Source organism: Boeremia exigua, assembly GCF_020726555.1.
Source record: "Boeremia exigua strain MPI-SDFR-AT-0100 chromosome Unknown C7974scaffold_6, whole genome shotgun sequence".
In the NCBI taxonomy this organism is placed as follows: Eukaryota; Fungi; Ascomycota; class Dothideomycetes; order Pleosporales; family Didymellaceae; genus Boeremia; species Boeremia exigua.
Genome location: NW_025763523.1, coordinates 2,392,983 through 2,418,353, shown reverse-complemented (window position 1 = coordinate 2,418,353; position 25,371 = coordinate 2,392,983). Strand labels below are relative to the sequence as shown.

General features: G+C 51.9%; 7 protein-coding genes across 7 annotated transcripts; 5 read left to right on the top strand and 2 right to left on the bottom strand.

Annotated features, from left to right (window-relative positions):
• Positions 1–2,509: 2,509 nt before the first annotated feature.
• C7974DRAFT_424797 (major facilitator superfamily domain-containing protein) lies at positions 2,510–5,241 on the top strand. The gene is made up of 5 exons (XM_046144446.1): positions 2,510–2,860; positions 2,911–3,303; positions 3,357–3,382; positions 3,434–3,991; positions 4,049–5,241. The coding sequence occupies exons 1-5, from the start codon at positions 2,697–2,699 to the stop codon at positions 5,224–5,226; spliced, it is 2,319 nt and encodes a 772-aa protein (XP_045997609.1). The 5' UTR covers positions 2,510–2,696; the 3' UTR covers positions 5,227–5,241.
• A 35-nt stretch (positions 5,242–5,276) lies between these two features.
• C7974DRAFT_194269 (uncharacterized protein) lies at positions 5,277–7,167 on the bottom strand. Its single transcript, XM_046136649.1, has 5 exons — positions 6,696–7,167; positions 6,458–6,645; positions 6,106–6,407; positions 5,608–6,054; positions 5,277–5,554 (listed from the first exon to the last, which is right to left on the bottom strand). Exons 1-5 carry the CDS (start codon positions 6,962–6,964, stop codon positions 5,327–5,329), a joined length of 1,434 nt encoding a protein of 477 aa, XP_045997608.1. The 5' UTR covers positions 6,965–7,167; the 3' UTR covers positions 5,277–5,326.
• A 562-nt stretch (positions 7,168–7,729) lies between these two features.
• Positions 7,730–9,863, top strand: C7974DRAFT_454859 (kinase-like domain-containing protein; the record flags this gene model as incomplete). Its single annotated transcript, XM_046145933.1, has 2 exons — positions 7,730–9,642; positions 9,737–9,863. Exons 1-2 carry the CDS (start codon positions 8,000–8,002, stop codon positions 9,861–9,863), a joined length of 1,770 nt encoding a protein of 589 aa, XP_045997607.1. The 5' UTR covers positions 7,730–7,999.
• A 4,371-nt stretch (positions 9,864–14,234) lies between these two features.
• Positions 14,235–15,918, top strand: C7974DRAFT_194242 (uncharacterized protein). The gene is made up of 2 exons (XM_046136648.1): positions 14,235–14,541; positions 14,590–15,918. Exons 1-2 carry the CDS (start codon positions 14,421–14,423, stop codon positions 15,765–15,767), a joined length of 1,299 nt encoding a protein of 432 aa, XP_045997606.1. The 5' UTR covers positions 14,235–14,420; the 3' UTR covers positions 15,768–15,918.
• Positions 15,919–16,633: 715 nt separating this feature from the next.
• Positions 16,634–20,282, top strand: C7974DRAFT_395322 (uncharacterized protein). Its single transcript, XM_046141977.1, has 2 exons — positions 16,634–19,798; positions 19,862–20,282. Exons 1-2 carry the CDS (start codon positions 16,824–16,826, stop codon positions 19,926–19,928), a joined length of 3,042 nt encoding a protein of 1,013 aa, XP_045997605.1. The 5' UTR covers positions 16,634–16,823; the 3' UTR covers positions 19,929–20,282.
• A 705-nt stretch (positions 20,283–20,987) lies between these two features.
• C7974DRAFT_376621 (uncharacterized protein) lies at positions 20,988–21,893 on the top strand (the record flags this gene model as incomplete). Its single annotated transcript, XM_046140287.1, has 1 exon — positions 20,988–21,893. The coding sequence occupies one exon, from the start codon at positions 20,988–20,990 to the stop codon at positions 21,891–21,893; it is 906 nt and encodes a 301-aa protein (XP_045997604.1).
• Positions 21,894–23,574: 1,681 nt separating this feature from the next.
• C7974DRAFT_194220 (uncharacterized protein) lies at positions 23,575–25,010 on the bottom strand. The gene is made up of 2 exons (XM_046136647.1): positions 24,597–25,010; positions 23,575–24,544 (listed from the first exon to the last, which is right to left on the bottom strand). The coding sequence occupies exons 1-2, from the start codon at positions 24,905–24,907 to the stop codon at positions 23,971–23,973; spliced, it is 885 nt and encodes a 294-aa protein (XP_045997603.1). The 5' UTR covers positions 24,908–25,010; the 3' UTR covers positions 23,575–23,970.
• Positions 25,011–25,371: the final 361 nt, after the last annotated feature.

Genomic DNA, 25,371 nt, shown 5'->3' with positions numbered 1-25,371 from the left:
TGCGCATCTGCGGTCAGAACGCCAATATGGTGCGGACTTCGTCTGGCCCGACGAGTGCGTTTGGATGCCAGATCGGGCTCGAGATCAATGGCAGGGTTTACACGGGTAAGTATTCGACTGCACTGCCTACGGGGTGGGGGAGTTCTCGAGGGCTGGTTGGAGACTAACACGTAAGAACAGGTGACGCGTATGCTCATAACCCGGATGATGGCAATGCGCACAAGGGCCCTTGCGATGCTTCGTGCGGTCTTACTGGTATTGACGGGTTCATGCAATTCGTCGGAGTCCCCATGTGCTAGATGCGCAAACCAGGCACTGTTTGTGCGAGAAGTGGTGGTGAGAAATGATGTATGGAAGCTACGAGGTACATATACGGTACCGTTGTGTATGGCTCGGTCAAAGAGAGGAGCCGTGGAGAGGAATGCCATCCATGTGCAACATATTTCGAATAACAAATGGTTCTATGGTAGATTCATAGCAGTGAATTAAACCTATCTTTGTGGCTTTGTCTTGCCTTTCTGCATTCTTGATCACTACCGCCAGATAGGACCAAGAAGCAAAGAAACCGCATGACCGAGACTCGAACCTCGAGTCCGGTAGGTCATTGCGGAACGAGCTGCTTAGGTGCAAGGTGCGTCCACCCGAAGGCGCCATTACACCAATTACCTTAATCGAGCTCCAAATACCATCCTCAACAATTCGCCTCCGCTCCCTACACAGACCTCTCATCTTTTCCTCTCCTCCACACCGCTTTGCCTTTGTGCGCGGTGTGTTGGTGCTCAGACATGGCGCACCGTGCCACATCTTACCAACACATGCTACCTGGAATGCACAGAGTGTCCGTCCATCCAGCCCACGTGCCCGCTTATCCAAAAACGCGGCTTTTCGTTCGCGCAACCAACCTTTCTATCGTTCGCTGTGTTCTTTCGTTAGGCTGATGTCAAACTGGGGTTGTTTGTTGCTTGCTTGGTACGAGGGGGGGGGGGGGGGGGGCACATCGGGCTGATAAAGTGTGCCGGCGCGACATGCATCCAGCAAGTCAAAAGCTCTACTGTAGGATAGTGGTGTAGCTATTCTGGATTAGCCAAACTCTCAATGGTTACCCGTGAGCTATCAGCCGGAGAAATACCCCCCCTGTATTCATCCGAGTCCGCTGGTTGGTGGTCTTTTTATGCGTCTTGTTATTCGCTTATCCATTGGTCTTGTGTTTCTCTGAGCTATGGTGCGGTATACATAGTCTTTTTCGTTTCTTCTTCCCGTAAACAGACAGTGCTGCAGTGCCAAGGGATGCTGGGGAAGCTACTGCGAACGTTATCCATATCGTAACGGCTGTCTACGCGTCGCTATTCTTGTGTTTCAAGCCAGGTCGGAAAGCAGGGTGTAGCGACTGCACGCCACATCCTTTCTTGGGTACGGACCGACCCTAAAGCTGAATTGATCGGCAACGCCATGCTTGCGTCTATCTCCATACTCCACCACATCATCAGCCTTACCCTATGATATGGTAGAGGCAAGTATTCGATGTTACACCGTCTGTGCGTAGCAATTATACTGAGATTGCACGGCATTTCTATCCAGATTCCCAGCCTCACAGCCCTGGTGACTGCGGCGGCAGGCCCAAGCACCAGCCATCGATGCCCGAGTAGGGAATAGCGTAATCGCATCCATGATACGATACGATACCGAGAGGGACTTTCCACAAGGCTAAACTCTTGTATTCAAAGCCTGGGGTGAAGGGCTTATCGCAGGGTGGGGATCAAGCGGTGAACGCGGGATCGGAAAGACCGCTGATTCGAGGAGCGCACGTCGCCTCTCATTGTCAGCCTCGCTCCCGCAGTCCTTCACACACCCCTCATATGAGTCTGATCCTTGTACCCTATGCTCCCAGCAACGCGGTCCGTGTGACGACTACCCCATGTTCTGCCTTGGCGCGAGTTGTGGGCGAACACCTGATCACCGCTTCTGCAGTCGCGTTGCCATTTTCAAAACGCAACGTCCTCACTCAGTCTCCGAATGCTCCTTTACTGGCGTTGTAGCAGCGCACTAGCCCAACTGACTTGGTGACATCCTGCCTGACCGTACAAAGTTTCACCAGCATGCCGTGCGCTCGGCGCCTGTTGGCTTGTTGCCTTTTGCCTTCTTCGCCTAAAAACACAGGTCAACGCGTCTTTCGAGCGCCACCTACAGCGCAGATAAATTACAGCGCTATTTTTGATCCCCTTCGACAGCGACTTAACCCGTTTCTGCAATGATTGGGTGACCGGTGAAGATACGCGTTTCTTGTACGTGTAAACACGACCTCAATGCGGTCCGTGGTAATACTACCACTGGGGGTGACGGTTGCCACTACTAGGCCTTACTGGTCGGCTTACTGCACTGACGTATGTTACGAGCGTCAAAGAGTCCTCCATGGTCCTTCAAACCGGTTGGGAATTGCCCGTGCCGGGCCAGACGTTTCCATATTGGTTGCGTAGAAGAAGTCGTAGCATGGTCTCAACTCGCGGGGAGACGGGTAGCTCCCACGATCCTAATGCGAACTAATTCAGGTGCAATGGTGGATATGAGGCTCAGCTGAATTGCTGGATCTCCGCTTGGCAGTCCAGCATCGTATCACTTTCTGCTGTATTCTACTCCGCTACAGTTGACTTCCTGTATATCTTCCATTACTATTCGCACCTGCAGATATTGTTCGCATCATGGCTACCAGAGAGCCAGTCCGCCAACTCCCTATCGAGCTTGCTGGTATGAAGACTCCCGTTGAGCCTACTCCCGTAAAACCTACTCCCGTAAAACCTACTCCCGTAGAGCATCGTCCTAGGGATCCAGAGCGTCACTTCTCCATCGAAGTTACTGATGACGTGTACGATCAATGCCCCAAGCATGCGTTACTCTTGTACTGACAGAGGGCAGAATTTCTCAACACGAGCCTTTGTATGGCGTTACTAAAGAGTATGCCGAAGCGTTTTACGATATAGCTCAGCTTCCCATAGAGCGAGAAGTCTTCAAACGTGGCGTGATCGCGCTTCGACACCAACCTGAACTACAGCACAAGTTTATTGAGGACATGGAAGCGGAGAGCATTGAAAAGGAGAAAGTCAAAGATAATCCGCTTGCTGATCACACGCCGCATAAACCCATTCCTCTCAGGATCTTCGATCTCGAATACACAGAACTCGAGAGCGAGACCTTATATGCGGCATGGACCAAGACTGAGAAGATAAGCAGTCAGTGGGAGACTTTCAAGAACCTTTCAAGGTTGCATCATCTACTGATAGTGACTTGTGTATACGCAGCAATGACACAGTAAGTTCCTCATACAAGTTCACAAGCTGGAACATATGCTGATATATAACAAGAGGTTGGGATCAGGCTGCCATGGCAGGTATGATTCGCATAAACAACTCGCAAGTGGACTCCGACTGACTTCTCACAGGGGCTGCCATCGAGGTGATGAAGGACCTCGGTAAACCGATCATAAGCAGTCATCCTGCTATCCCCACTCGACGCGCAGACAATGGCGGCCCCAACATTGGCCTGGACCACAACACGTGGCTTCTTGGATTGACGGTTGGGGTTCCCTTCTTTGCTGGGGCCATTCTCGGCTTACTCATGACGGACCCCATCACTTCGGTCTTGGGTTTTGGGCGTCGAGGAGCCATATGCGTTGCTGGTGTCCTCAGCTTCGTATCTGTTATTGGCTCTGCATCAGTAAACAAATGGGAGCATCTCTTAGGTTTTCGGGTTCTGCTTGGAGCTGGTATGGCAGGTAAGGCATCAATTGTGCCTATCTTGCTGTCAGAAACCTCACCTATGAATATACGCGGTATATTGCTCGTGTTCTGGCAGCTCTTCGTTGCTTTTGGGCTAGCCGCTGGCTCGATTACGAACTTCAGCGTTTACCGTCTGGATACTGACTCCAGTTGGCGATATATGTTCATCGCAGCGTTCATTCCTGCTCTTCTCTTGCTCTCTCTAGTCCTATTCTCACCTGGTAAGTCTGCTCTCACTCGAATTCGTCCAGCTCCAGCGACGTTACTGACTGCTCTAGAATCGCCACGGTGGCTCTTGAAAGAGAGTGGTGCCAGGGCGGGCCGCGACAACGAGATGATGCATCGACGAGCAATGATCCAGCAAGCCTACAAATCACTCGTCGATCTTCGCGGCGAAGCTAGCCCAGTGCTGGCTGCTGGAGAGATCTTCTTACTGCATCGGCGTTTGATCGATGAACAGGGCATACTCAAGCACTCATTATCTTCTAAAAGACGTGAGGAGAGAGAAAGAGTAGATCCTGTGCTAGGCGAAGTTGTCGGTCACATCGGCTGGTGGCCACGGTTGAAATTGATGTTCTTCCGGCGCGGTCCTGCCAGACGAGCACATATGGCTGCCGGCGCCGTTATGATCTCGCAACAGTTGTGCGGCATCAACCTGATCGCGTTTCTTGCTGACACCTTCTTCCGGTATTCCTTCTTCCACCACGACCATAATACCAGTCCGAGCGAGAACGTTCAGCTGTTAGGCGCGTCCCTGGGCTTGATGCTACTCAACTTTCTTGCAACTATACCTGCACTGTTCATCATGGACAGAAGTAACGGCCGACGGCTCTCCCTTCTTTGTTCTTTTCCATGCATGGCCATTTCGCTGTTGGGTGCAGCTTTGGTGCTGAAGGCCCCCGAAGCTGTAGCTGGTAAGCCGAATGTCAGCACCATCGCCAGTCATTACATTTTCCTAGCACTTTTTATAATTGCCTACTCTTTAGGAGCAGGTCCTGCAGCATTTGTTGTCTCGGCGGAAGTGTTTCCGTTAGTTAACCGCGAGCTCGGAATGAGCCTTGCAGTCTTCTGGAACTTTATAGGAGCTGGCCTTCTAGCAGTCGTTGCCCCCTGGCTTCTCAAAGAGATGGATCAACTTGGCGTCCTTCTGCTCTTTGCTGGGCTCAACATGATCGCGTGGGGTCTCTGCTTCTGGTTGGTACCCAGCACCGGAAACGAGGTTCTTGAAGATGTGCTTGCGGTACTCGAAATACCTCTCGGTTGGATGCTTGGCCATCGAATCCAAACCTTCTTGCAGAGGCCGTCCCAACTTCATGAGTACCTTCGCGAGTATGGACGTAAGGCCTGGGAAGAGTGCGGCTATCTCGGCGAACCTGGAGGGCCTGTGGAGGAATACAAGAAGCATCGGGACAAACAAGAGAAGCAGCGCAAGCAGAGGACCGACAATAGCGCGTGACGTCAACGAAGACACAGCACGGCTAGGCAAGACTTGTGCTAGTCAAGATTCGCAGTCAAGGTCGATGGATCACTTCCGGGTAGAATGACTAGGTTTCCAACTAAACTTTCTCCACATCCACACTGCCATCGGTCCATACTGCATCGTCACTCATCTCCGTATCTTCTTTCACATAACCTTTTCGATATCTTTGCATCCTGCAGCGCCAGCATGCCAACGTGACTACGGTGAGCGGCACTGATATCACAAAGTACAGCCAGAACTGGCTTGACACGACAAGGTTGCGAGATTCCGCATTGAAGTCCACCAGATTCATACCAAACACAGTCTGGGAGATTCGGTTAATTGGCGACGAAAAATGAGGTAGGAGTTTTGTCTTACCGCAACAAAAGAGAAAGGCAGATAGAATGACGTAACAAGCGTTATAGCTCTGATAGCTACAGAATCTTCTCGTGCTGATTTTGCCATGACAGAGGTTTTTCTGCTTTGCTCTTGGGCCAGCTTTTGGAAGCCCAGGTTCAAGGCGTCTAGAACTGACTGCGCACTCGACTGAGCCCTTCTCTGCAGATAACACGCTTGGAGTTTATACGACGTAACCTCTCTTCTTGAATCTTTGAGAGTCGCCTGTATACTCTCCAGCACGCTATCGTCAGAGTCGCGAGGAGATTCAAACACTCGGCTCGCCTCTCGGACATCATCGATCAGGCCCTCCAGCACTGTCAATAAGGAATCTAGAGGGATGATCTTTTTCTCAACTTCTCGAACCTGTTTCAGTGTCTCAAATGTGACTGAAGACTGGCCAAGCGAAGAGCAGGCTGGCTTCATATCCTGGGAGATAGTCAGTCCGAGATGCGTCAATAAGATTTGCACTCTTCTCACCAGTTTGAGGAGCAAAGCCTCATGGTATTCAAGGTAACTTTGCCATAAGGACAGATGGCTTGTGACGAGCATTGGATGTATCAGCATTGGGTTCGCGAGTAACAACGCTCTATGTTTTGCCTGCTGCATGATTGTCTTGACATGGGTGGCAAAATAGGCGTTGGGACGAGGACTTATGACAAAGAGAGTCGTCCTCCCATGTGCGCGGTCAAATACGTGATAGATGCCCGTATGCCTGATGCGCCACGGATTCCCAGCTCCGACCTGCTTCTTTTCAGAATATTTGTAGATCCACCCAAACTCTCCTGTGTTTCAGCATCCTTGCTTTGACTTATTCAGCGGATGTACTTACCTAGTCGGTTGGACGAATACGTAGAGCGCGAGGCCCCCGCAAATGATTCTTCTGTCGCAACGTGTCGGTCTTGAAAATGAGCCAGGATTTGGAAGAAACCAGTCGTAAGCTGATAGTGGTCGGACAGTAGAGCGATCATCTTTCGGCTTGCGCTTAGCGGTGCCCACGTGTTTTTCTGATGTATAGAGCTGAACTCTTGGTAAGTTCCGGGGGACGCACACTAAGTAAATGGACTTACTAGAGCTGAATCGAGGTATTCTGGTTGGAAGTCCGACTCGCATCTTGTACAAGATAAGTGGAGAGATGGATGTGATCCCTGAATGTGATCTCGTCGGGACTGTAAGAAGGGTTGGAATTAACGCTTGTCAGCTCGATTGAATGAGCATCCAAGGATCTGGCAAAGAGCAGATCGTTTCGCATGACTGATTCCCGTATCCGAGACTCCGAGGACACGAGACGCTGCAAGCTGCTTGAAGCCTGGTTAGGATCATGGTGCACACCAGACATCTTGCGCCCCCAAAATACTAAAGAGAAGCACACAAGAGAAGTGGTATAGCCTTGTGTCAAGGACTGACTGCGTTGCCCGATCTATATAGACAGCTCAATCACGATAGCTACGGACAGCACTTGCACTGCGTACGACCCCGCTTTGCTCCAACGAAATGCGGACTGATGCATTAGTTGTCCTTCGCTTCACTAGAGACGATAACGTTAGTCTTCACCGGTCGCAGGCACGATATACACAGCCTCTCACCTCAGTTCCGCCTATCAATTTTAGCTAGAAGGTCATAGCCTCGCGCATGAAGGAACACTGACTGACGTAAGTTCTCTGGGAACTTCAAAGGTGTAATAAGCGTCATCAACTTCAGTCAACTTGAAGTTCAAATCGCCAAATTTTGATCGCAGGAATTTCAGAAGGCCTGTTCGGCTGTAGTAGCTGTTCGAAAGCTCGATGCGCACCATGGTGATTGGCACAGTAAGGCTCGACGGAAGGCAGATTGGTGTCTTGGTCTGAGTCTTTATGGCACGACAGCGCCCACACACTGAAGGAGCATTTAGCTTGGCCTAGACCATGCAGAAGCGTACCATGCGTTGTCGCAAGGCGGTAGGCTGGAATAGTAGAAAACAATGGTGGAATTATTTACGCATGGTGTCAGCACGCGGGGTGAGAACCTGCGTTCGCGGCCCGTCACAAGCGCCTGTGTGCGCCGGGGCCAACGCCCCGATTCGACACATCGAGTCGCCCCTGTGACTGCCTGCGCTGCCACGCGACTTGGCACATACTCACACAGCTATTTGCCTGCTGCCTGCTGTTGCGCCGGAAGACATGTCGCTGGAACCCTCACTCTTCTTTGCATGTTGTTGCCAAGCGTTCAGCAAACGCACGTCATTTACATAGGTCTTCTCACATGTGCCTGTATGCACGCAAGCGCTGTTACACCGCCTGCGACTTGATGTGCGCTTCCTCAGACGAATCCCGTCGTACAAGTTGGACCTGGAGACGACCTCGGGATCTAATCGCCTGATGGGCAACCGATCGCAATGCTTATAGCTCAACGAGTGCCCTCGCGGCACTCCAGCTGCTCCTCAGCACCAGATCTATCTGAAAGAGAAAGGCTGGCTGAGCGCATCTGCGATATGATCGACCGGACCGTCGAGATAATTCCTGGATTAGACAGACAGGATGGGCGGGCTTTTCTCACCAAATACGACTTGCATCGCATACTCGATTTCGCATCCTTGAGACAACTGTTCAAAGAGTTCTTCAAGCAGAACCCTAATTTCTTGAGCCCCATACTTATTGTGCCACAAGCACCTTCAACGAACGAGCAAGCTACAGAGCCCACTCTTCAGTCCCCGAACAACGAAGACACTATTATCGATGCTTATGTCAAAGCCACTACCAATCCTTCGAGAAAAGCTTTACTCGCGCTATTGTTATACCAGAAACACAAAGCATTGCTCACCGTTTTCATGCGCTGGCCCCTACCTCCCAACCCCAACACGCCGACCGATGAGTCTTTGCCTTTATCGATTTCAGGCTGGGAAGCGCTTGGCATAAAGAGAACTTATTGCAGAGAGATTGTTCAAGCGCAGCCCATGTTCAGGGTCGCCTGTATACGGGAGAATCAACATCTAGACGTGAACATCAACGAGCGTTTACCCTTCATCGAGACATTGGCTGATGCAAAGCGTGGTTCTTCGGGTACTGTTCAGACGACGAAGATCGCAAGAGGCCACTGGGAGATTGTTATCAATGATGGAACTAGTTTCGGAAATCTGGATGCACCTAAGACAATAGCCGTAAAAACTTTCAAGGAGAACGCAACCCGGAATATGGATGAAACCACAAAAGACTTCAACACTGAGCATGGTATCTTAAAGGAACTTAAGAGAGATAACGTGAGGCACAAGATGATCATGCTCGACTCTGGAAGCTTCACCATCTTCACCGAAAGCGGAACCCCACTCAGTCATGCCCTGATCTTTGAACCGGCATCATTCAACCTTGCAGATTTCCTTATGAATCAGCACCGAGCCGACGTATACAGCACGAAGAGCATTCTGCTTGCAAGCCTCACTGACGTTGTTGACGCTGTGGCTTGCTTGCATGATAACCTGGATGTCTTGCATCTTGACATCAAGCCAGATAATATCTTGGTCTTTGAGAGAGGAGCCAGTCATCCGGATAATCAGGCTTACGACCAACTTGTATTCAAGATCAGTGACTTCGGTCTAGCGCGCAAGATCGGCACAAGGCCAAGAAAGGGGCACAACGACATTGAACCGAGCTTGAACCCTTCTCGGTCGTCGGCGACGTCAGGCACAAGACCAGCAGGTGTTTATCAAGGCCCTGAGATCCAAGAAACGAATTCCAGCCGTGCGGGTCGAGGCAGCGACGTTTGGTCTCTCGGATGCGTTACGCTTATGATGCTGGCTTTCATGCTTTATGGATCGTCAGGAGTCCACAAGCTCAAAAGTCGGCTGGAGGTCGAATTTCTTGGTAACGACGGTGACCAAAGTCTTTTTTACATCAGGAGCGACTCGTATCCATGGGAGAAAGGCGATGTAGAGCAAACGCCATACCGATATTTGCAGGACTTCAAGCCAGTCACCGGACCAGTGCCCAACAACAAACTAGACGCTGCCGTTAATCCTCGAGTCATTGAATGGTCGAATGTACTGTATGAGAGGTCCAACGGTGAGCCACAACAACCCTTCATCAAACAATGGCTAGAAGTGATCTTCCGTCATGCTCTGCTTATTGACCACACAAAGCGGATACGAGCGCGCGGTTTATGCGCTACACTACGGCAAATTCAGCATCAATGGACGAAATATGAGAATACTGCAGATGCACTGCCTGATCGGGAATACGATGAGCAGCGCCGTGTCGCCCCGATAACCGAACGAGTTCGTCCCACAAGTCTACAGCTACCGAGGCCTTCGACCATCGCTGATGCCCCGCTGCTTCCGCCAAACACCGTATTATCTCCTACACGACAGCCTATGCCGCTATCAGCAACTACGAGATCGAGATCGCCCGAGGAAGCCGACAACATCGTGCTACCTCTCGCACGGGCTTCGACTCTGCCACCCACAGCCACCCCAGTGTTCTCAAACGAGTCCAGCGCTGCTAGTATACCGACGCCGCCAACATCACCGATACAAGTAGACACTCTTCGTGCATTGTCCAATCATATCAGCAATAGTGGACTCTCCACGCCACGCTCAGCTCATGCCCACACGTCTGGCTTGTGCCTTGCGATCAGGGAAAACGACTCAGTTGCTGTACGACTAGAGATGGAAAAGGATCCAAGTCAACTACGGCGTCATTGCGCTGATTCCATGAACACGTTTCCCCTGCATTGTGCCATTAAGAACCAGTCATACAAAGCAATGGAGGTGCTCCTCGAGTATGCAGACCGGGGTATCACCAATCTCCAATGTGGCGGTCGTACTGTACTTGAAATGGCCTCAGAGAAAGGAGGAGATCCTAGTGCTTTAAGACTTTTCTGCGTATCCCCCGCCAAATTTCACTTTCCAGATTTTGTGTACAAGCGCTACAAGGGACGATTGGGTAGTGAAGCAGGGAGAGCTTTTGAAAAACTCTACGCAAGGATCAATACAAAAGACGAAAGAGGACACGAAGAACAGAGAGCGAAGAAAGAGAAGAAAAGGGATTTCTTCTTGAAGTTCTTACCGGGTGGGAGCCATTGACAATGGAACGCCGCGGACGTTTGGAAACATTCAAGTGTAGAAGCTTTGCAAGGATGTTGTGCGATGTCAAGATTCCGAGTAACATTTCTTGTGTTGCTGTAATAATACTGTTAATAACTACATAGTTCTATCTATAGCGAGATTCACCTAATGTTACCGTTCGCTGAGTATGCACCTCAGAGAACATTTGCCCTCCGCCAGTCTTGGATGGACATGGCTGTACTCTACCCCCAGTCTAAGCAGAAATAGCAGTGCTAGAACTTATGCCCATGGCAATCAATTTCTAACCGGTATGGAAGGCGAAGACGTCCAACTTAGACTGTCATCCACACGTCAACAGCAACGATCACACCCCGCTGCAGGGGCGTTAAGTTGACTTGATTCCGATTCTGCCCCTGGGAATGATGCACGGTTGCAATGCTCTCCTGCAAGCCAACATTCAAAAGGCCTCATTCATAGTCCTTTCGAGCTGTCTTGTCCATTGTGTCCATTGGTATGATGTCGCTGTCTTCGATAAGTTGCATCGCCGCTTGTCGCGTCCGGTCCGGTAGGTCCATGGCGTGAGAGATGACTGTAGGGGGTGTAAGGGCGTTTCTGCATTTGACAGAGACAGAGAAGGTATCTACGGGAAGAGGAGGGAAAGAAGACGTTCGTATAAAAGAAGTCCCGCGCCCTGCACGATAGAGCATGCGCCCGGCACAGCGGTATCCTCGGAGAAGACCATCCAGTTACCCGCGCATGCCACAAAGATCGTTCCACAGTTGTGTCTCAGGTGGAGGCGTCTGTCACCCACTCCCAAGTACACCCACACGATTCCATCAGCGCGCCAACTGGCCAGGAAGAGGTCGCGTCTCATGAGCTGATCCATGTCGACCAGTCTCCAGAAGATCCAGTGCCTGGTCTGCGGCTGTCGACTTTCAATGCCATCCTTGAGCCAACAGCGAGACTCAAGCGTCGGTTCCTGCGACTGGCTCAGTACACAGAATAAGAGTCAAAGATGACAGGCTGCACTGAGTGATTATGCGTAAGTTTGTTGAATATCAGTTCAATGCAGAACAATGCGCTTATCGTTGATAAAGGAGTTCAGTAATTATCTCCATGCCACATTATGCACTTGCAAACTCTCTTCGAAATCCTGATTTCCGCACAATACCGCGACAACAGAAGCACAAGAGACCCCAAGAGATGCAAAAAGAAAATGAATGACATACAACAGTGGGGATTCCCCAGTGGTCACCCACCTGAGTACTAATCCACCGGTACGTTGCTTAAATAGGGCTGAGCGAACGGGAAGCCTTGTTTTCAACGTCCTATGGTCGTATGTGGAAGAGACGGATTTGAAACATCATTATATAGCGTTCCAAATATTGGGAGCGATTCAACAGCCGTGCCTCGGGAGTGGAACGTGAAGTAGGTATATCCGGGGCGTGAGGAGTATTTGTAGGCGGTGTACGGGTGGTTGTAATGTGTGATTTATGTTGGCACTGCAACATTGCTGCCGCCGCGATGCTGCAGTACCACAGTATCAAGGACCTCGTGGCGGAATGAAATACTCGCTTTCACAGCACCTGAGGCGGGCTCCGCGAGGTATGCCACTGCTGCGAGCGCAAGGGTTTATCTTCTTTGGACATTGTGTTTTCCCGATGTAGCAGTGATGAGGGAAGTCGATGTTGCCGTGTATAGCAGGAACAAGGCCGCAGTTTCCGGCGTTTCGATATCTGGTACACCTACCGGCCAAGAGTCGTTCGGGTGCTGCTACCGTATCCCCTTCCATTGCCCGTGCTCCCGAGATTCCGAAAATCGCATTCACAAGATCTCGGTCGCTCTGGATCGTAAAGTAGAGGAGTACTATGGGTAGGTTGTGCGTGCTTGTCAGGGTCTGGAACGATAGTTTAGGACCCGCGCATGTGGGTCATGGGGCCGGTGGGGGAGCTATTGCGAAAGGAGTAGATTTTCTAGGTAGTGGTGTAAATGCGGTTCTGTGCGTGTGTTCTGCGGGGATGAGTGGAGGTGGTGGTCACTAAGTTCCGCCAACGGGCACCCGATGGATTCCGAAGCACTTAGTGCAGTCAGGAACTGTGCACTAGAGGCTCGTTTTCTGGTCTATTTGCGACGGATTTAGATAAACACCACTAAAGAACGGCTGTTTCTGCACTACTTTTACTTATTTTTTCTTTTGTGCAAACTCCTGTCGGCGAAACTCAGGCGCTGTACATGAGGATATCTCACAATCGTGCTGATGCATCACTAGTGCGGCAGCGTACTCTTTATACTTCGAGTTTTTGCGCCTAGATTGGACGTCGAAGGGACAGAGTTTGAGTTACACCTGCAGATAATAGTGATGGCGGCTGGCTCTGATATGGGTGCGCAAGGACATGGTTTCGGTCGGCAGGTGTAAACGGACGTCACGTCGCCACAGCTGGAGCTGAAGTGAGCGTCGCACGCACCACAACCGCGACACAACCGCGACCACGACTCGCGACGGCGATGCGCTGATCGCAGATCGCCTCCCCGCTCTCGTCTCTTGACTGGTTCTGGATCGGTGCAGAAGGCAAGGAAAGCACAGCGTGCACATCGCCGATAATTAAGATGCATCGTCGATAACTATATGTAAGCCTTATCAAAGCCCCTTACACCGCTGGGGCTTAAGGGGTTGGAGGACCCTGCAGTCGCAGCACGAGCTGCGTAATGTCGTGGCTCTTTGGGGCAGCGAGCCGCACCTTCCTGGCAGCGAAAAGGTGCCGAGCATTGTACGACGACGACTGGACAAGGAGTGGGAGCGCATCAGTATGAGACAAGAGGGCTGTGCCGTCCGGACGATCGATGGACGATCTGCGGTGAAGCGATCGCGCAAATCTAACGCCGCCGGAACATGGAAGGTTCGGCTTGCCAGACTCTCCCAGGTTTGCCAGACGAGTCACAGCCGCACAGGCTCGCCAGCTTCAAGCCCACCGTCGAGTGCGCTTCGAACGCCGGATCGTGTGCTCGCTTCCGCTAACTTAATCATGAGCCAGCGCGAAAACTGTTCCAGTCAAACGTTCAGCACCCCGCATCGCTTGAAACGCATGGCCTGTGTGAAAGCTTTTCCCAGGCGTGATTTGGAGGTGAGCCGGCGGGAGGACCGGTCCGATTGAGTAAACGTCGTCGGTGCTGTCGGCCTCACTTCTGCGTTTCTCGTCTCGGTGGCTCTCACGGCTGTGTGCTTGCGAAAGGGGCGTTGGGCAGCCTCGTTCATCGATGCTGGATGCTGCGTTCACGGTGTTGAGAAAGGCAGTCGAGCAAATTCGAGGGTCGCATCACCACGAGACGTGCTTCCACGCCACTTTGAGGTGCCCACAAGCGGAGGAAGAGTCGCTCACAGGATTCATAGCGCCGATCGAGCGAGGATGTCCCGGCGCACAAGCGACTTCCCCAGCCCAGCCAGCCCCAACGCCGTTAGCTGGTGGAGCGGCTAACGTCATGCACGCTCGAAAGCCAGCGTGTTTTTCCCACCACGTTGGGCGCGCGTGCGCGGTAATTAGGTGGTCGAGCCGCGCCGGTCTGTGTCGACATGCTTATACCTGAGTTTTCTCCACGTCGAAGGAGGCGACCCGAAACCCATCCTGTTGTGCGACGGCTGCCGCTGCATCCACATTCTCGCTCCACTACCCGGACGGTGACCAGTGCCGTGGAAGAGAGGCGCTTTTTTTGTGTGGTGGTGTGATGGGAGGTGCGCTGGTGGATCAAGATTTGATACAAGGAGATGGATATCGCCATCTCGGTGTCAATGAGTGCGATCCCTAGCCCCACAGAGTCCTCGATTCCTGAAGAGTCGACGCCGGCTCTGGGTGCGCTGCTATCTGCTGGTGCCGGTATTACCGGAGGTATGGTTGATGGATCCACTAGATTCATTCTATACTGACGATATCCAGGTTACACAGGTGATTCCCTCAGCCTTAAGATTATCATCGCGGTACTGCTTGGCCTATCTCTCTACAATGCTGTCGAGCTCATCGTTCTGGTCCTGGTTACCTTCCAGCGGTATAAAGGGCTATACTTCTGGAGTCTCTTGATCGCTGGGTTCGGAGTGCTGCCGTACACACTTGGCTTCATCATCAAGTTTTTCCAGCTGCTGGATCCCAACGACGACCCTGGCTTTGTCGCTGTAGTGCTTCTTACAATTGGGTGGTGGACCATGATATCTGGCCAGTCGGTGGTGCTTTGGTCTCGTCTGCATCTTCTCACCAACTCCCGGAGGATCCTTCGCTGGACACTGATCATGATCATCACCAACGGCATTCTCCTGCATTCGATCACGACCGTGCTCACCTTCGCCTCGAACTCGAACAATCTCTCCGACGAAGTCCTCCGACGATTCGTCAATGGCTATTCCATCATGGAGAAGATCCAGATGACCGGCTTCTTTATCCAGGAACTCATCCTCTCCGTCATTTACATCCGCGAAACGGTCCGGCTGCTCCGCCTTGGTGAAGCCGTGCCAGACGAGGTCAACTCCTTCGAGGATGGCACGAGTCCGCTGCGCAGCGCCAGCGTGCGCAAGACCATGTACCAAATCCTCGCCATCAACGTGATCATCATCCTGATGGACGTGGCGCTCCTCGCCACCGAATACGCCAACCTGTACCTGATCGAGACGACACTCAAAGGCGTCGTCTACTCCATCAAACTCAAGCTCGAATTCGCCGTGCTCGGCAAACTCGTCCAGATTGTCCGCGTCCGCAACTCGTCCAAGAATAACAGCCCCTGCAACGCCACCGGCTCCTGCGATCACCGCTGCACGGGCCTCACCCTCGAGAAGACCACTAGTGCACACACCAGCCGCGGCACCAGCAACGGCTCCTGCACCGGCCGCGCGTCCGTTCCCTCCGCCCTCGTCAGCCCCTCGTACTACCCCGATTTCGTCGACCCTCGAAACGTCAGCGGCGACGTGACGCATGCCAGGGCCGATGTGTTGTGGCGCAATGGCGGGCAGGTAGGGTGGGAGAACTCGACCGAGGAGGAGCGGGATCGGTGGCGGAGGAGGGCAGGGTCGGCGAGGCCGAGAGGGAGCTGGATTGATGAGGAGATGGACAAGCATAACATTGGATGAAGAGACGGATACGATTATGGAACCTGAACATATTGACTTGGGTGGCGAACCGGTCGGTGCCTATCGAGGTGGAGGTACGCCACGCTTTTGAGCGTCGCCGTGTCGAACGTTCTGCATCACGAAGTACATCGACGAAAGGACTACTCCTCTGGACGGCTTATACGTTGCCGGCGACGCATCAAAGACCGTATACCTTCAAATATCACGACACGAGACAGTACAGCACGATCAAGAGCCACGCCCATCACTCCGTCGAGTGAACGCCCTATCGAGGATTGCTGTGGCATCATAGCGTTGTTGGATGGTCGATGGAATCCGGAATTCCACACCTCAGACAGGCCAATCGACGCCTCTATCCGTGTCCGAGAAGCGCATGGGTCAGCACATCACTCTGGGTCCTTCCGCTAGACCAAGACCGCACGCCCAAAAACGCAACAATCGAAGCAGCAAACGAGGTCTGGCATGGTCACACACCAGTTTCCTCCCGAGCAAGGCGCGATTAAGCAAAAATCACCACACGTCTGTCCTTGTATCAACCAGCGTGAGCGCGGCTTTTCACACCAGAGATAACGGCACCAAGTGGTAGAGGCATTACACGCTCATGGCGGCAAGGATGAGAGTAAAAAAGTTGGAGTTGAGGAGGCTTGCTATAAGGCAGCCTGGGTGTACCTAGGTAGACAAATACTTACTGTTATATCAGTTATTTGATGTACTTCGCTAAACCTTGCGCGTGAGATAATGTCAACTCAGCCTCGCGAACCGAGTTTCCAAGAATGGGAAGCTGCATTGCAAGCGAGCACCTCGGCCAGGCCCCCGGCATGGAGCAATCAGGCTGTGGCAACCGCCCTCTTCCGATTACACACCACGTTTTGCGCAACGCACTCGTTGCCCCATCCAGCACCCGACCTGTCGTGTACCGTCGCAAATGACAGGCCTGCGCTGTTAGGCTGAAGCCCGCCGGCCAGCCTCGATGTCCTCGCACCGGACCGAGCCGACAAGTGCACCCCACCCGGCGCGCCGCTCGTCTACGACCGTGCCCGCCTTGAATGACCCTCCATGGCGAGAATCGACTGCGAAAGTCTGATGCAAGCCTGGTTCTCGGCTGATGGAGGTACAAAGCAAATACACTTGCACGAAACGGATATTCGGAACATCGCGCAGCTGCTGGTGCGCGATTCGCAGGACGCTTGGAGCAGGATTCCAAGGATTTACAGCGTCCTGAGGGTCATCGGTCAGGTTGAGGCTATTAGCCACTTCCTAGACGAAGATATAACCGATGTGTGGTTCCCTTTCTCTCAGAAAAGTCTGCCCACGTCTTTCCATGATCATCCTGCACGGCTGTCCTTTCTCGATAATCAACACCTGGTTTTCAATGCGAAAGCAGTGAGTTTTGAGCGAGTCCATGCAAAGCATAGCCATTTTCGCGATGCATCCGAAGTCCCCCTCAGAACAACCGGTGAGCTAGGCAAGGGTGGGTTTGGCTCTGTTGATCGCGTGTTGAGCACCATCACCCACAGAGAGTATGCGAGGAAGTTGATTCCTCGAGGCAGGACCTTCAGAAGGGAAAAAGAGGTCTTGCGATCTTTTGAGAAAGAGTTATCAAGCCTCAAAAAGCTATCAGCACATCGACATATTGTAGAGTTCGTTGGCAGTTATACAGACCCGAGATATGTTGGCATCATCACAAGCCCGGTCGCGGATTGTAATCTGCACGAGTATCTCACGGGAAACTTGGATGTTGGAGCAAGATCGTTCTTACGAACCTTCTTCGGTTGTCTCGCCACAGCTCTAGGTTATCTCCACGATAATCGTATCCGACACAAAGACATCAAGCCCCAAAACGTACTCGTTCACGAAGGGCGAGTACTACTCACTGATTTCGGGCTCGCCTTAGACTGGAACGACATCAACAACAGTACCACAGAGGGACCAACATGGGCAACACCGCGATATAGTGCGCCTGAGGTTGCCAACCACGCCGAACGCAACTGGTCCGCCGATATCTGGTCGCTCGGTTGCGTGTTCCTCGAGATATGGACAGTGCTGAACCGCAACACTATACAAGCTCTGCATGAGCATATGTCTAGCACTGGTACAAAATTTTCGCCGTACAGCGCTAATTTCGAGAGCGTTGGCTTGTGGATCGAGCACATCAAAGCCCTTCCAGGTCCTGAAGTAGATAAGGTCCCAGCACCATGGATCTCCAATATGCTGCAACTCAAACGGGAAGATCGCTGCAACGCACATGCTATACAAGACTACATTTACGAGCACAGTCTTGATCCAACTGCGACCTTCGCTTTTGCTGGGCGCTGTTGTCTGGAAGATGATGATGCAGACGAGAGTGTCGCATCGTCAGTAGAAGGTGGTTCCGAGACGATGTCGCTGGCTCGTGTGTCGGTGAAATCGTCTGTCAAACAACGCTTATCTGGTATGGAAAAAGGTCACAACGCCCATGACCTCAGCACTAGCAGGCCAACGGATTTAGGTCAGCAGTTCAATGCACGTTCGCGATCTGTTGCCACTGGGATATCGGCTCGAGATGATGCATTTATGCCGACTACAGAGCCCTCTAAGACAGGTCGAGCTGATCCAAGACATCAGCAGCCCAACACCTCAAACCTACAATTTGCGTCGCGGAGCCGATTCATGAGGGCGAGAGGTTACCTAACGCAAAGGCAGCGTTACCCGCCCCAGCCTTTTGTCGAGGATGAGGAGACGTCTTTGGCTCGTGAAGTCAACTGCGATATGCCAAAATCAGAGAAGATTAACGACCAGCCAAAGTCGGGCACAACTACATCCACACCGAGTACAAATCCACACAACAAAGGCGTGACGTCTAAACAATGGGTGTTTTTTAATACTGGAACAAATTACCACCGTCAAAGATCTTGTAGTAGGGAGCCTAACAGGAAGCGTTACTTCTCTCCTATGAGGGACATGGAGAATCGTCGCCGTGCGCCCGCAGAGAGCGAATCCGATTCCCATACTGAGGCTGGTCTTTCGGATGAATACACTTATGATACTGATGATTCCTGGGATCTCGAAAACTCGTCTGAAGCAGAACCGGATTCTCCAGCTGTATCCCCAGCCGCTCCATCGACTAAGTCAAAAGCCTATCAAGCCTACGTTGAAGACTGGTTTTCCGATGATGATGGTAATGGCTCAGCAGCAGCCACCGTCCATATGTCCAAGGGTTCAAATCCCCCGACACCAACACCAGAACCTGTCCAGCCTCACAGCAACACCAGAACTACTAAAAGTGCTCATTTTGCAGCGGACTTCGCAACCAAGAAATCTCCGCCTTCTGCACCCTCGACTCTGGGTTCTGAGTATGACATCCGGTCAGATTGTGCTACCGTTGGAGCTCATCGCTACGATGACGAAGATGACGATACTCTTGTCCGTCGACCTTACGTAGCAGAAGGCTCAGACCCATACATCCGACCTGCTTCCATGCCACCGGGTTACATTACCAACGATTTTCATCAAGCTCCCTCATACCAATACACCAATTCACCAACAGCGACTTATCCTGGGTATCCCGCACATTATCCGGACTACCAACCTCAAGGCTACCGACACGTTCCGAATCCAAGTCCGTTATGGGTATATAATTGCGACCCGCACTCCCAGCCATACTATGTCCCACCCTATTCTCAGCCCTATGCCCCGCCCTATGAAGGTTTCGGTAACCCATTCTACACTCGCACTACTCCCACTTCAACCCCTATCGCACAACAACACTATTCGTATGCACCAGCCAATGAACCTTTACATTCTATGCAAGGTGCATACCCGACACCACGAAATCATCCTGAATACGCACCAATCTACGACGACGAACCAACACCTGCGCGGCCACCATATTACACGAACGCAGGCCGCGTCTTTCCCACACCAGATCATGGGCCAACCTATGAGGAATCTGGGCCTTCGAAACAACAACTTCATTCACACAATCCAGCAAACGGACCAAGCCCTTTACATCGTATGCAAGGCTCATACCCAAAACCACGGGCAACACCAGAGTACGTGCCGATATTTGAAGAGCCTAGAAAGCCTCGAGCACGCAGGGGCTCACAGTCAAGTAGGCCGGCGACGCCTCCTCCCAAGCGTTTTCAATTCCCGCGCCGAAAGGCAACGACCGCTGTTTATTAAGGTTAGGGCGGCACGGTGATTTTTTATATCAGATGTGCAGCTGTTCAAGCGCCTACTCTCGCATATGTATTGGAGTGTTTCCTAGGGTTGACAGTTAATAAGGAATCAGTCAGAACTTCCCAGCGTGGCATGACAACATAAGGACCAGCTAGCTGACGAAGACTCTAATTATGTATATATCCTTGAACTAGCAAACATGTAGTCGGAAGAACGGGATCCACATCATGTGTTTTACTTATCTGCACTGTTCACTTAAAGCACCTGATCAGTGCGCGCTTGCTTTTCATGGTATATAGAGGCAGCTACGTTGGTCCTATAACCCTCTTATCCACAATGCATCTTACAATTGCGCAATGTTGCAACCGTACATCTCCTTTATAATTGTTGGCGATTTGGTGCAGACCCCTACAACTATGGAACAGATTACACAATGTAGGTACGCACTGTGGTAGCAATTAACAAATTATCCTATTATTGGTTAATTCCTGCGTTGTTGTCCTGCAGGACATCTAACCAGACTCTTTTAGCTAGTCAGAGGCCCTTGCTACCTATAAGTACATCTCTGTTCCATGGTTGTAGAGGTCTGCATATTACTTCAGACTTGTTAGACAACCTATGCGTCGACATCTATTGCGACAAATGCGCTTATCGGTTGAAGATGCCTTTGAGTTTATAATTTGGTCCGCAATACGCGAACCAGCCTCAGCATCCAGGGTGTCGTAGAATCGCCAGAAACCCCTATATCTTATTACTTCTCAATTAAACAGTACCAGTGTCACGATTGATCAGGAAAATTCCCGTTGGCCGCAGCTGATGGTCTTCCTTCGTCAAACCCTCGCGCCAGTGATTGAGAGGAAGCCCTCTCTTCTCCTGCCATTATAAAGATCATTCGTGTCTCTAATATGTTTTTAATATCACCATCAACTGATCAAGCCTTGAGTATTGCACGCGTAATTCTTTACGCCTTTTGTTCGCGACTACATTCACCTGAGCAGCTAGCATATTCAAACCCGATCACACACATCACTCTTAACTACATCTACCACACTGTATACCACAATGTCTCTCCAAAAGCGCGTGCGAGTCGATGTACCACGGGCGGAAGACATTTTAGCCCTCACTACCGACACTCCAGGCTTCTTCAGTCTGCCTCAGGAGCTCCGCGATATGGTCTATGTCGAACTGTGGCAAGACCATGGCATTGTCGCCGTCACGCAAAGGTCCTCTGAGCCCAGAACTGATGCAGACTTGGACGACGCAGCCAAGGGCGTGGAGACTATGCGCGGCATGTCTGTACACGCTGGCAAGTCGACCCCCGGACCCTTGCCCAAGTGGCTACTACTCAGCAAGACGTTCTTGCACGAATCCATGGCTGCATTCAACACGAAGAGCCACTGGGTGCTGGATTGCAAGCATCTACATGCATCGCGGTCCGCTGACACCCTCCCTATGCTACTGAGCGAGGCAAAGTCGATATCGCTCACCAAGATGACATTCTCCCCGCTGCCACGTCCCTCCATGCAACACTGGCATAAGCCAATGCCTGTCACCATCCAGCTACACAAAGCTGAGGCTGAAGGGCTGGAGAGACTCGCTGACTGCCTCCACCAACAGAACCAAATCAAGAGACTTGTCATCCCTCTTGAGGTTCCACACGCTGACGTCCTCCCCGTAAGATCAGCGGAGCCTAGGATTGACCTCTCGCATCTGGAGGGACTGCTCCGCGTCCTCGTGGAGTTGGAGTGCTTGGAATTGGAGCTGCTAGACTCCAAGCTGATTCGCAACAGCGTCCGATATGGCAAGCTGTTCGAACAAGAGCTATTTGACGAGATAATGGAGATGGTGAAGAGTGTATGGGGGGATTATAGCATAGAGAAAGTAGCGGGAGGTGTTGAGGAGCGTAGGACGTTGACAGCGACGAGGTACAAGCCGTGTAAGCTGATTTTCACGAGAAATGTTAGATGATAAACGATGAAAGAAACATTGTTGTGCTTCATTATCTGCGTGGTGTAAGGTAAAAGAAACCTTCGAAGTCATATTCCCCGCACACTATATCAGAACCTCAGTATGCATTTCAACCTGCTTGTCTCCAACCAGAACCCCCAATCGTACCCAGGGTACCCGTCGGCTCTGATATGTAAACTTGACCGGCCTGAAGGAGGAACAATACCTCTGATGACTCCAATCCCTATCAAGGTGTTTTAAGGCGATGTCTACCCGTCAGGCAGGCCTAAACACAGGGCAAGAGGATAGAGCACCGCGTCGAGGCTCTAGCACGCCATCCAGCTGAACATGCAGTCGAGGCAGCTGAACAGGCAGTGGAAGGGGGCAAGGATCCACTCGCACATGATGATTGGTGGTGGAGAAGAGTGTGGCGTGAAGTACGGCTTGGAGGTAGGTGAACGAAGTGAATGAGATTGTTGACGCTCTTAGGTGGCTGACAGGCTCAGGTAAAGACTCTCAATAATTGCCAGAGAGAAGAAATGATGCTCGGGTGGAGTGTGAAGATGGTCAGTCCGAACGGCTGTGTCGTTCTCCTCTTCTTATACCTCGCGCCGCCCCCACAGTCTCAGCCTGGTGTGTATACCGCTATCAAGTTGTCTCAGAAGGCCGCGTCAGACTGATCGCTCTCTCACTATCCCCTGCACTTATCCCGCATATCCTCAGCCTTGAGTGCACTTTGCTGCCAGTTTGTCTTGGAAGATTGCACGGCGCACATGGAAGACTTTCCCGCTCCCAGGGATGCTTGCGGGGCCAGAGAGAGAAAGTGCGTGTGAGGGACTGCTCGTGCCGCGGGCTGGCCGCGTAGGCTGTGGAGATAGCTGGGGCTGGACATGATCAACACCGCTTACGCTGCGTGGTGTATGCTAGTCACCGAGAGTTTATTGCGACGGCTTGGAAATATGGCCGTAGTCGAGAATGCTGCGGGCGCTACTGTCTTGGTGTTTGGGGGCTGGGTTTGGGGGATGGTGCGTGGAGAGCGCAAGGCTGCGGTAACTTGCAGACTCGTTTTCATTTGCAGATTCAGAAAGAATCACAGTCGGTCGAGAATGATAGTAATGGCAACATGGCTGTATGTATACTGGCTAAGTACTCATCGGCAAGAACGTTGCTGGCATGAGGCTGGTCGATGGAGGGTACGACTACGATATCATTTCGTCGCGTCCATACGCCGACCCACTTTTTTCATTCAGAGTGATGGCTCGTGTCGAGCCGGAGGTATCTTGATTCGCTTGCCAGAGCAATACTAAGTATAGTCAGAGTGGCATAGAGCTCGTTCGCAGCACTGCGAAATTGATCTACCCTCAAGTCAACAATGTCTGATTGCCCCCAAGAAACACGTCGCCCAAATTGCTAGATCAGCTATGCAGATAGCTTATTGAGCTCCTTTGCTAACCCTCCCCAAGTATAATAGCCCATGTTACATACACCTTTACCATAACACTCCTTGGGAGGTGATGGCTCAGATACTGGCTGCCGCGTAAGGCTGAAACGCCGGTTGAAAAGTTTTGACCGCCATAAGCTTTCCGAAGTGCCTAGTCCAGTGACATGTCGATGACACCGTCGTGAATCACATGTAAGTCCTCTCTGTCTGTGCGTTGGAAGTCCATGCGTACTTCCTCGTTCCCGAGTCTCCTGCTCGCAGAATGAGTAAGTAGTCAGCGGTGCAGATCCTTTCAGGTTTGCTGAGAGTCAGTCATGCGAGTGACGTATACATGCTGGTTGCCAGCCGAGTCATGGCTGCAGCGGACCTGAGTACCCATGTGTTCCGTGGTGGAGGCCACAAGGCTGAGAAACACCTGCAGTCTGCTGCTCTTCCCCACGAATCAACGAAGCTGCGCCTCGAGATCGAACCAATGATGTCCCGTGGCGAATAACGTGACTTTCAGACTTGTGGTGACCACGAGTAGTCTGTTTGTGGGGAGCCCCTTGCTGCACCGCATGTGGTTCAGGACATCGTACGAGCGAAGCGAAGCAAACAATCGCCTTGGAATCGATCGGTACGACAGCTCCTGCGTCAAGATTGACGCCTTCAACGTTCTCAGTCCAGTCCAGCTCCCTGTTCCTCCTCTTTCGGCAGAACATACCCATCCTGAAACCAACTCCAGATGTTCAATCCAATTTTCTCCCCACTCAAGACCGGAAGCCCGGCGTGCCAACTTTCGTCGTATCCCGTTCCATCAGGTCGAATGTTCTCCCAATAGACAGCATTGCCTTTGACCGGCTTGAACACCACACCCTCCTTCTCTTCACCATCGCATTCCACGAACTTGCACCATTCGTCCCCTTCTGGCCTCTTGATCCGCGGGAAGTGCGTTCCACCTCCTGTACACGCATCGCCCAGCCAAACCATATAGCTGCTAATTCTTCCCATGCTTTGACTCGCACTTGCCCAGTCGTAGTGATAGGTGTAGTGACCGTTCGGACCGTAGCGCTGCGCCCATAGTTTTTCTACAAAGACAAAGGGACGCCATCCCTGGAACGCACGCGCACGCGACTCTATGCATTGTACCGTTTGCGAACGCGGGACAGCTGCTTTGCTAGAATGTCGAATGCTCGTATCGAGGCGCTCTTTCCCTGAAGTCCAGACGGTGGAAGGTTCGAACAGAGGGTTGCTAATGGAGATGAGACATATTCAGGTGCGCATGTTTAAGGGTCAAGCCATACCTCAATGTCACCACCTCATCCACCTCCTTATCACCCAAAAACCCTTCAATGTACACAACCAACGGCTCTCTACTCATAACATGCACACTCCTAAACGCATGCGCTTCACATGTTAAATTTGCATCTGGAACGACAATACTATAGAGCTTCTGCGGACTCATAGGGCTGATATCGCGCGAGTACGCACCCCCCTTCCCTCTCAAAATCTCCTGCAGCGGCGCGCCCGCAAAAACATACGCGAGAAGCGCTAGAAACGCATACTGGATAATGGTAAAGACGGAAAACGACGACGCAGACGAATTGGAATGCATAGCGACGCGCAAACAACGGGAAACAACTGTGCAACGAGGGACGAAGATGCGAGACAAGGCAATCTGCGAAAAGGGAGCCGCCACGGTGCCGAGTCACGTGTACGGCGCCCCGTTGTAGGGAGTGGTGGCCCGCGCGGGATGTGGGACGCACCCCTGGCGTCGGGGGGATACCGGCCAGACGGGCTCGGGGCATGACTCTGGTCACGCATGTTGTGGATGGGCGGCACACGGACGTGGAGACGCGCAGATCAGATGGATCGCATTGTGCGATGTCGGTGTGAAGGTGAAGTCTGGGTTGAGGTGTGGTTTAAGGGCCGGTTGTGTTCAGCTCCAAAAGCAACTTACGGCGTCGTGGCGAAACTAAGTCGGAAGCTAAACACACCATGCGCGCTATGTGACCGAAATTGCATCAATTGGTCAGTTGTTTGCAACTGCACGATTGCAGGGGGAGTGTGTTGTGGAGG

Coding starts and splice junctions, on each gene's coding strand:
- C7974DRAFT_424797 (XM_046144446.1), top strand. CDS start 2,697: ATGGCTACCAGAGAGCCAGTCCGCCAACTCCCTATCGAGCTTGCTGGT. Junction 3,304..3,356: donor GTATACGCAGCAATGACACA/GTAAGTTCCTCA, acceptor ATATATAACAAG/AGGTTGGGATCAGGCTGCCA. Junction 3,383..3,433: donor GGATCAGGCTGCCATGGCAG/GTATGATTCGCA, acceptor GACTTCTCACAG/GGGCTGCCATCGAGGTGATG.
- C7974DRAFT_194269 (XM_046136649.1), bottom strand. CDS start 6,964: ATGTCTGGTGTGCACCATGATCCTAACCAGGCTTCAAGCAGCTTGCAG. Junction 6,646..6,695: donor AATACCTCGATTCAGCTCTA/GTAAGTCCATTT, acceptor CCAAGAGTTCAG/CTCTATACATCAGAAAAACA. Junction 6,408..6,457: donor GTATTCGTCCAACCGACTAG/GTAAGTACATCC, acceptor GAAACACAGGAG/AGTTTGGGTGGATCTACAAA.
- C7974DRAFT_194242 (XM_046136648.1), top strand. CDS start 14,421: ATGGATATCGCCATCTCGGTGTCAATGAGTGCGATCCCTAGCCCCACA. Junction 14,542..14,589: donor TGGTGCCGGTATTACCGGAG/GTATGGTTGATG, acceptor GACGATATCCAG/GTTACACAGGTGATTCCCTC.
- C7974DRAFT_395322 (XM_046141977.1), top strand. CDS start 16,824: ATGGCGAGAATCGACTGCGAAAGTCTGATGCAAGCCTGGTTCTCGGCT. Junction 19,799..19,861: donor AAACCACGGGCAACACCAGA/GTACGTGCCGAT, acceptor ACAGTCAAGTAG/GCCGGCGACGCCTCCTCCCA.
- C7974DRAFT_194220 (XM_046136647.1), bottom strand. CDS start 24,907: ATGCATTCCAATTCGTCTGCGTCGTCGTTTTCCGTCTTTACCATTATC. Junction 24,545..24,596: donor GATGAGGTGGTGACATTGAG/GTATGGCTTGAC, acceptor CATCTCCATTAG/CAACCCTCTGTTCGAACCTT.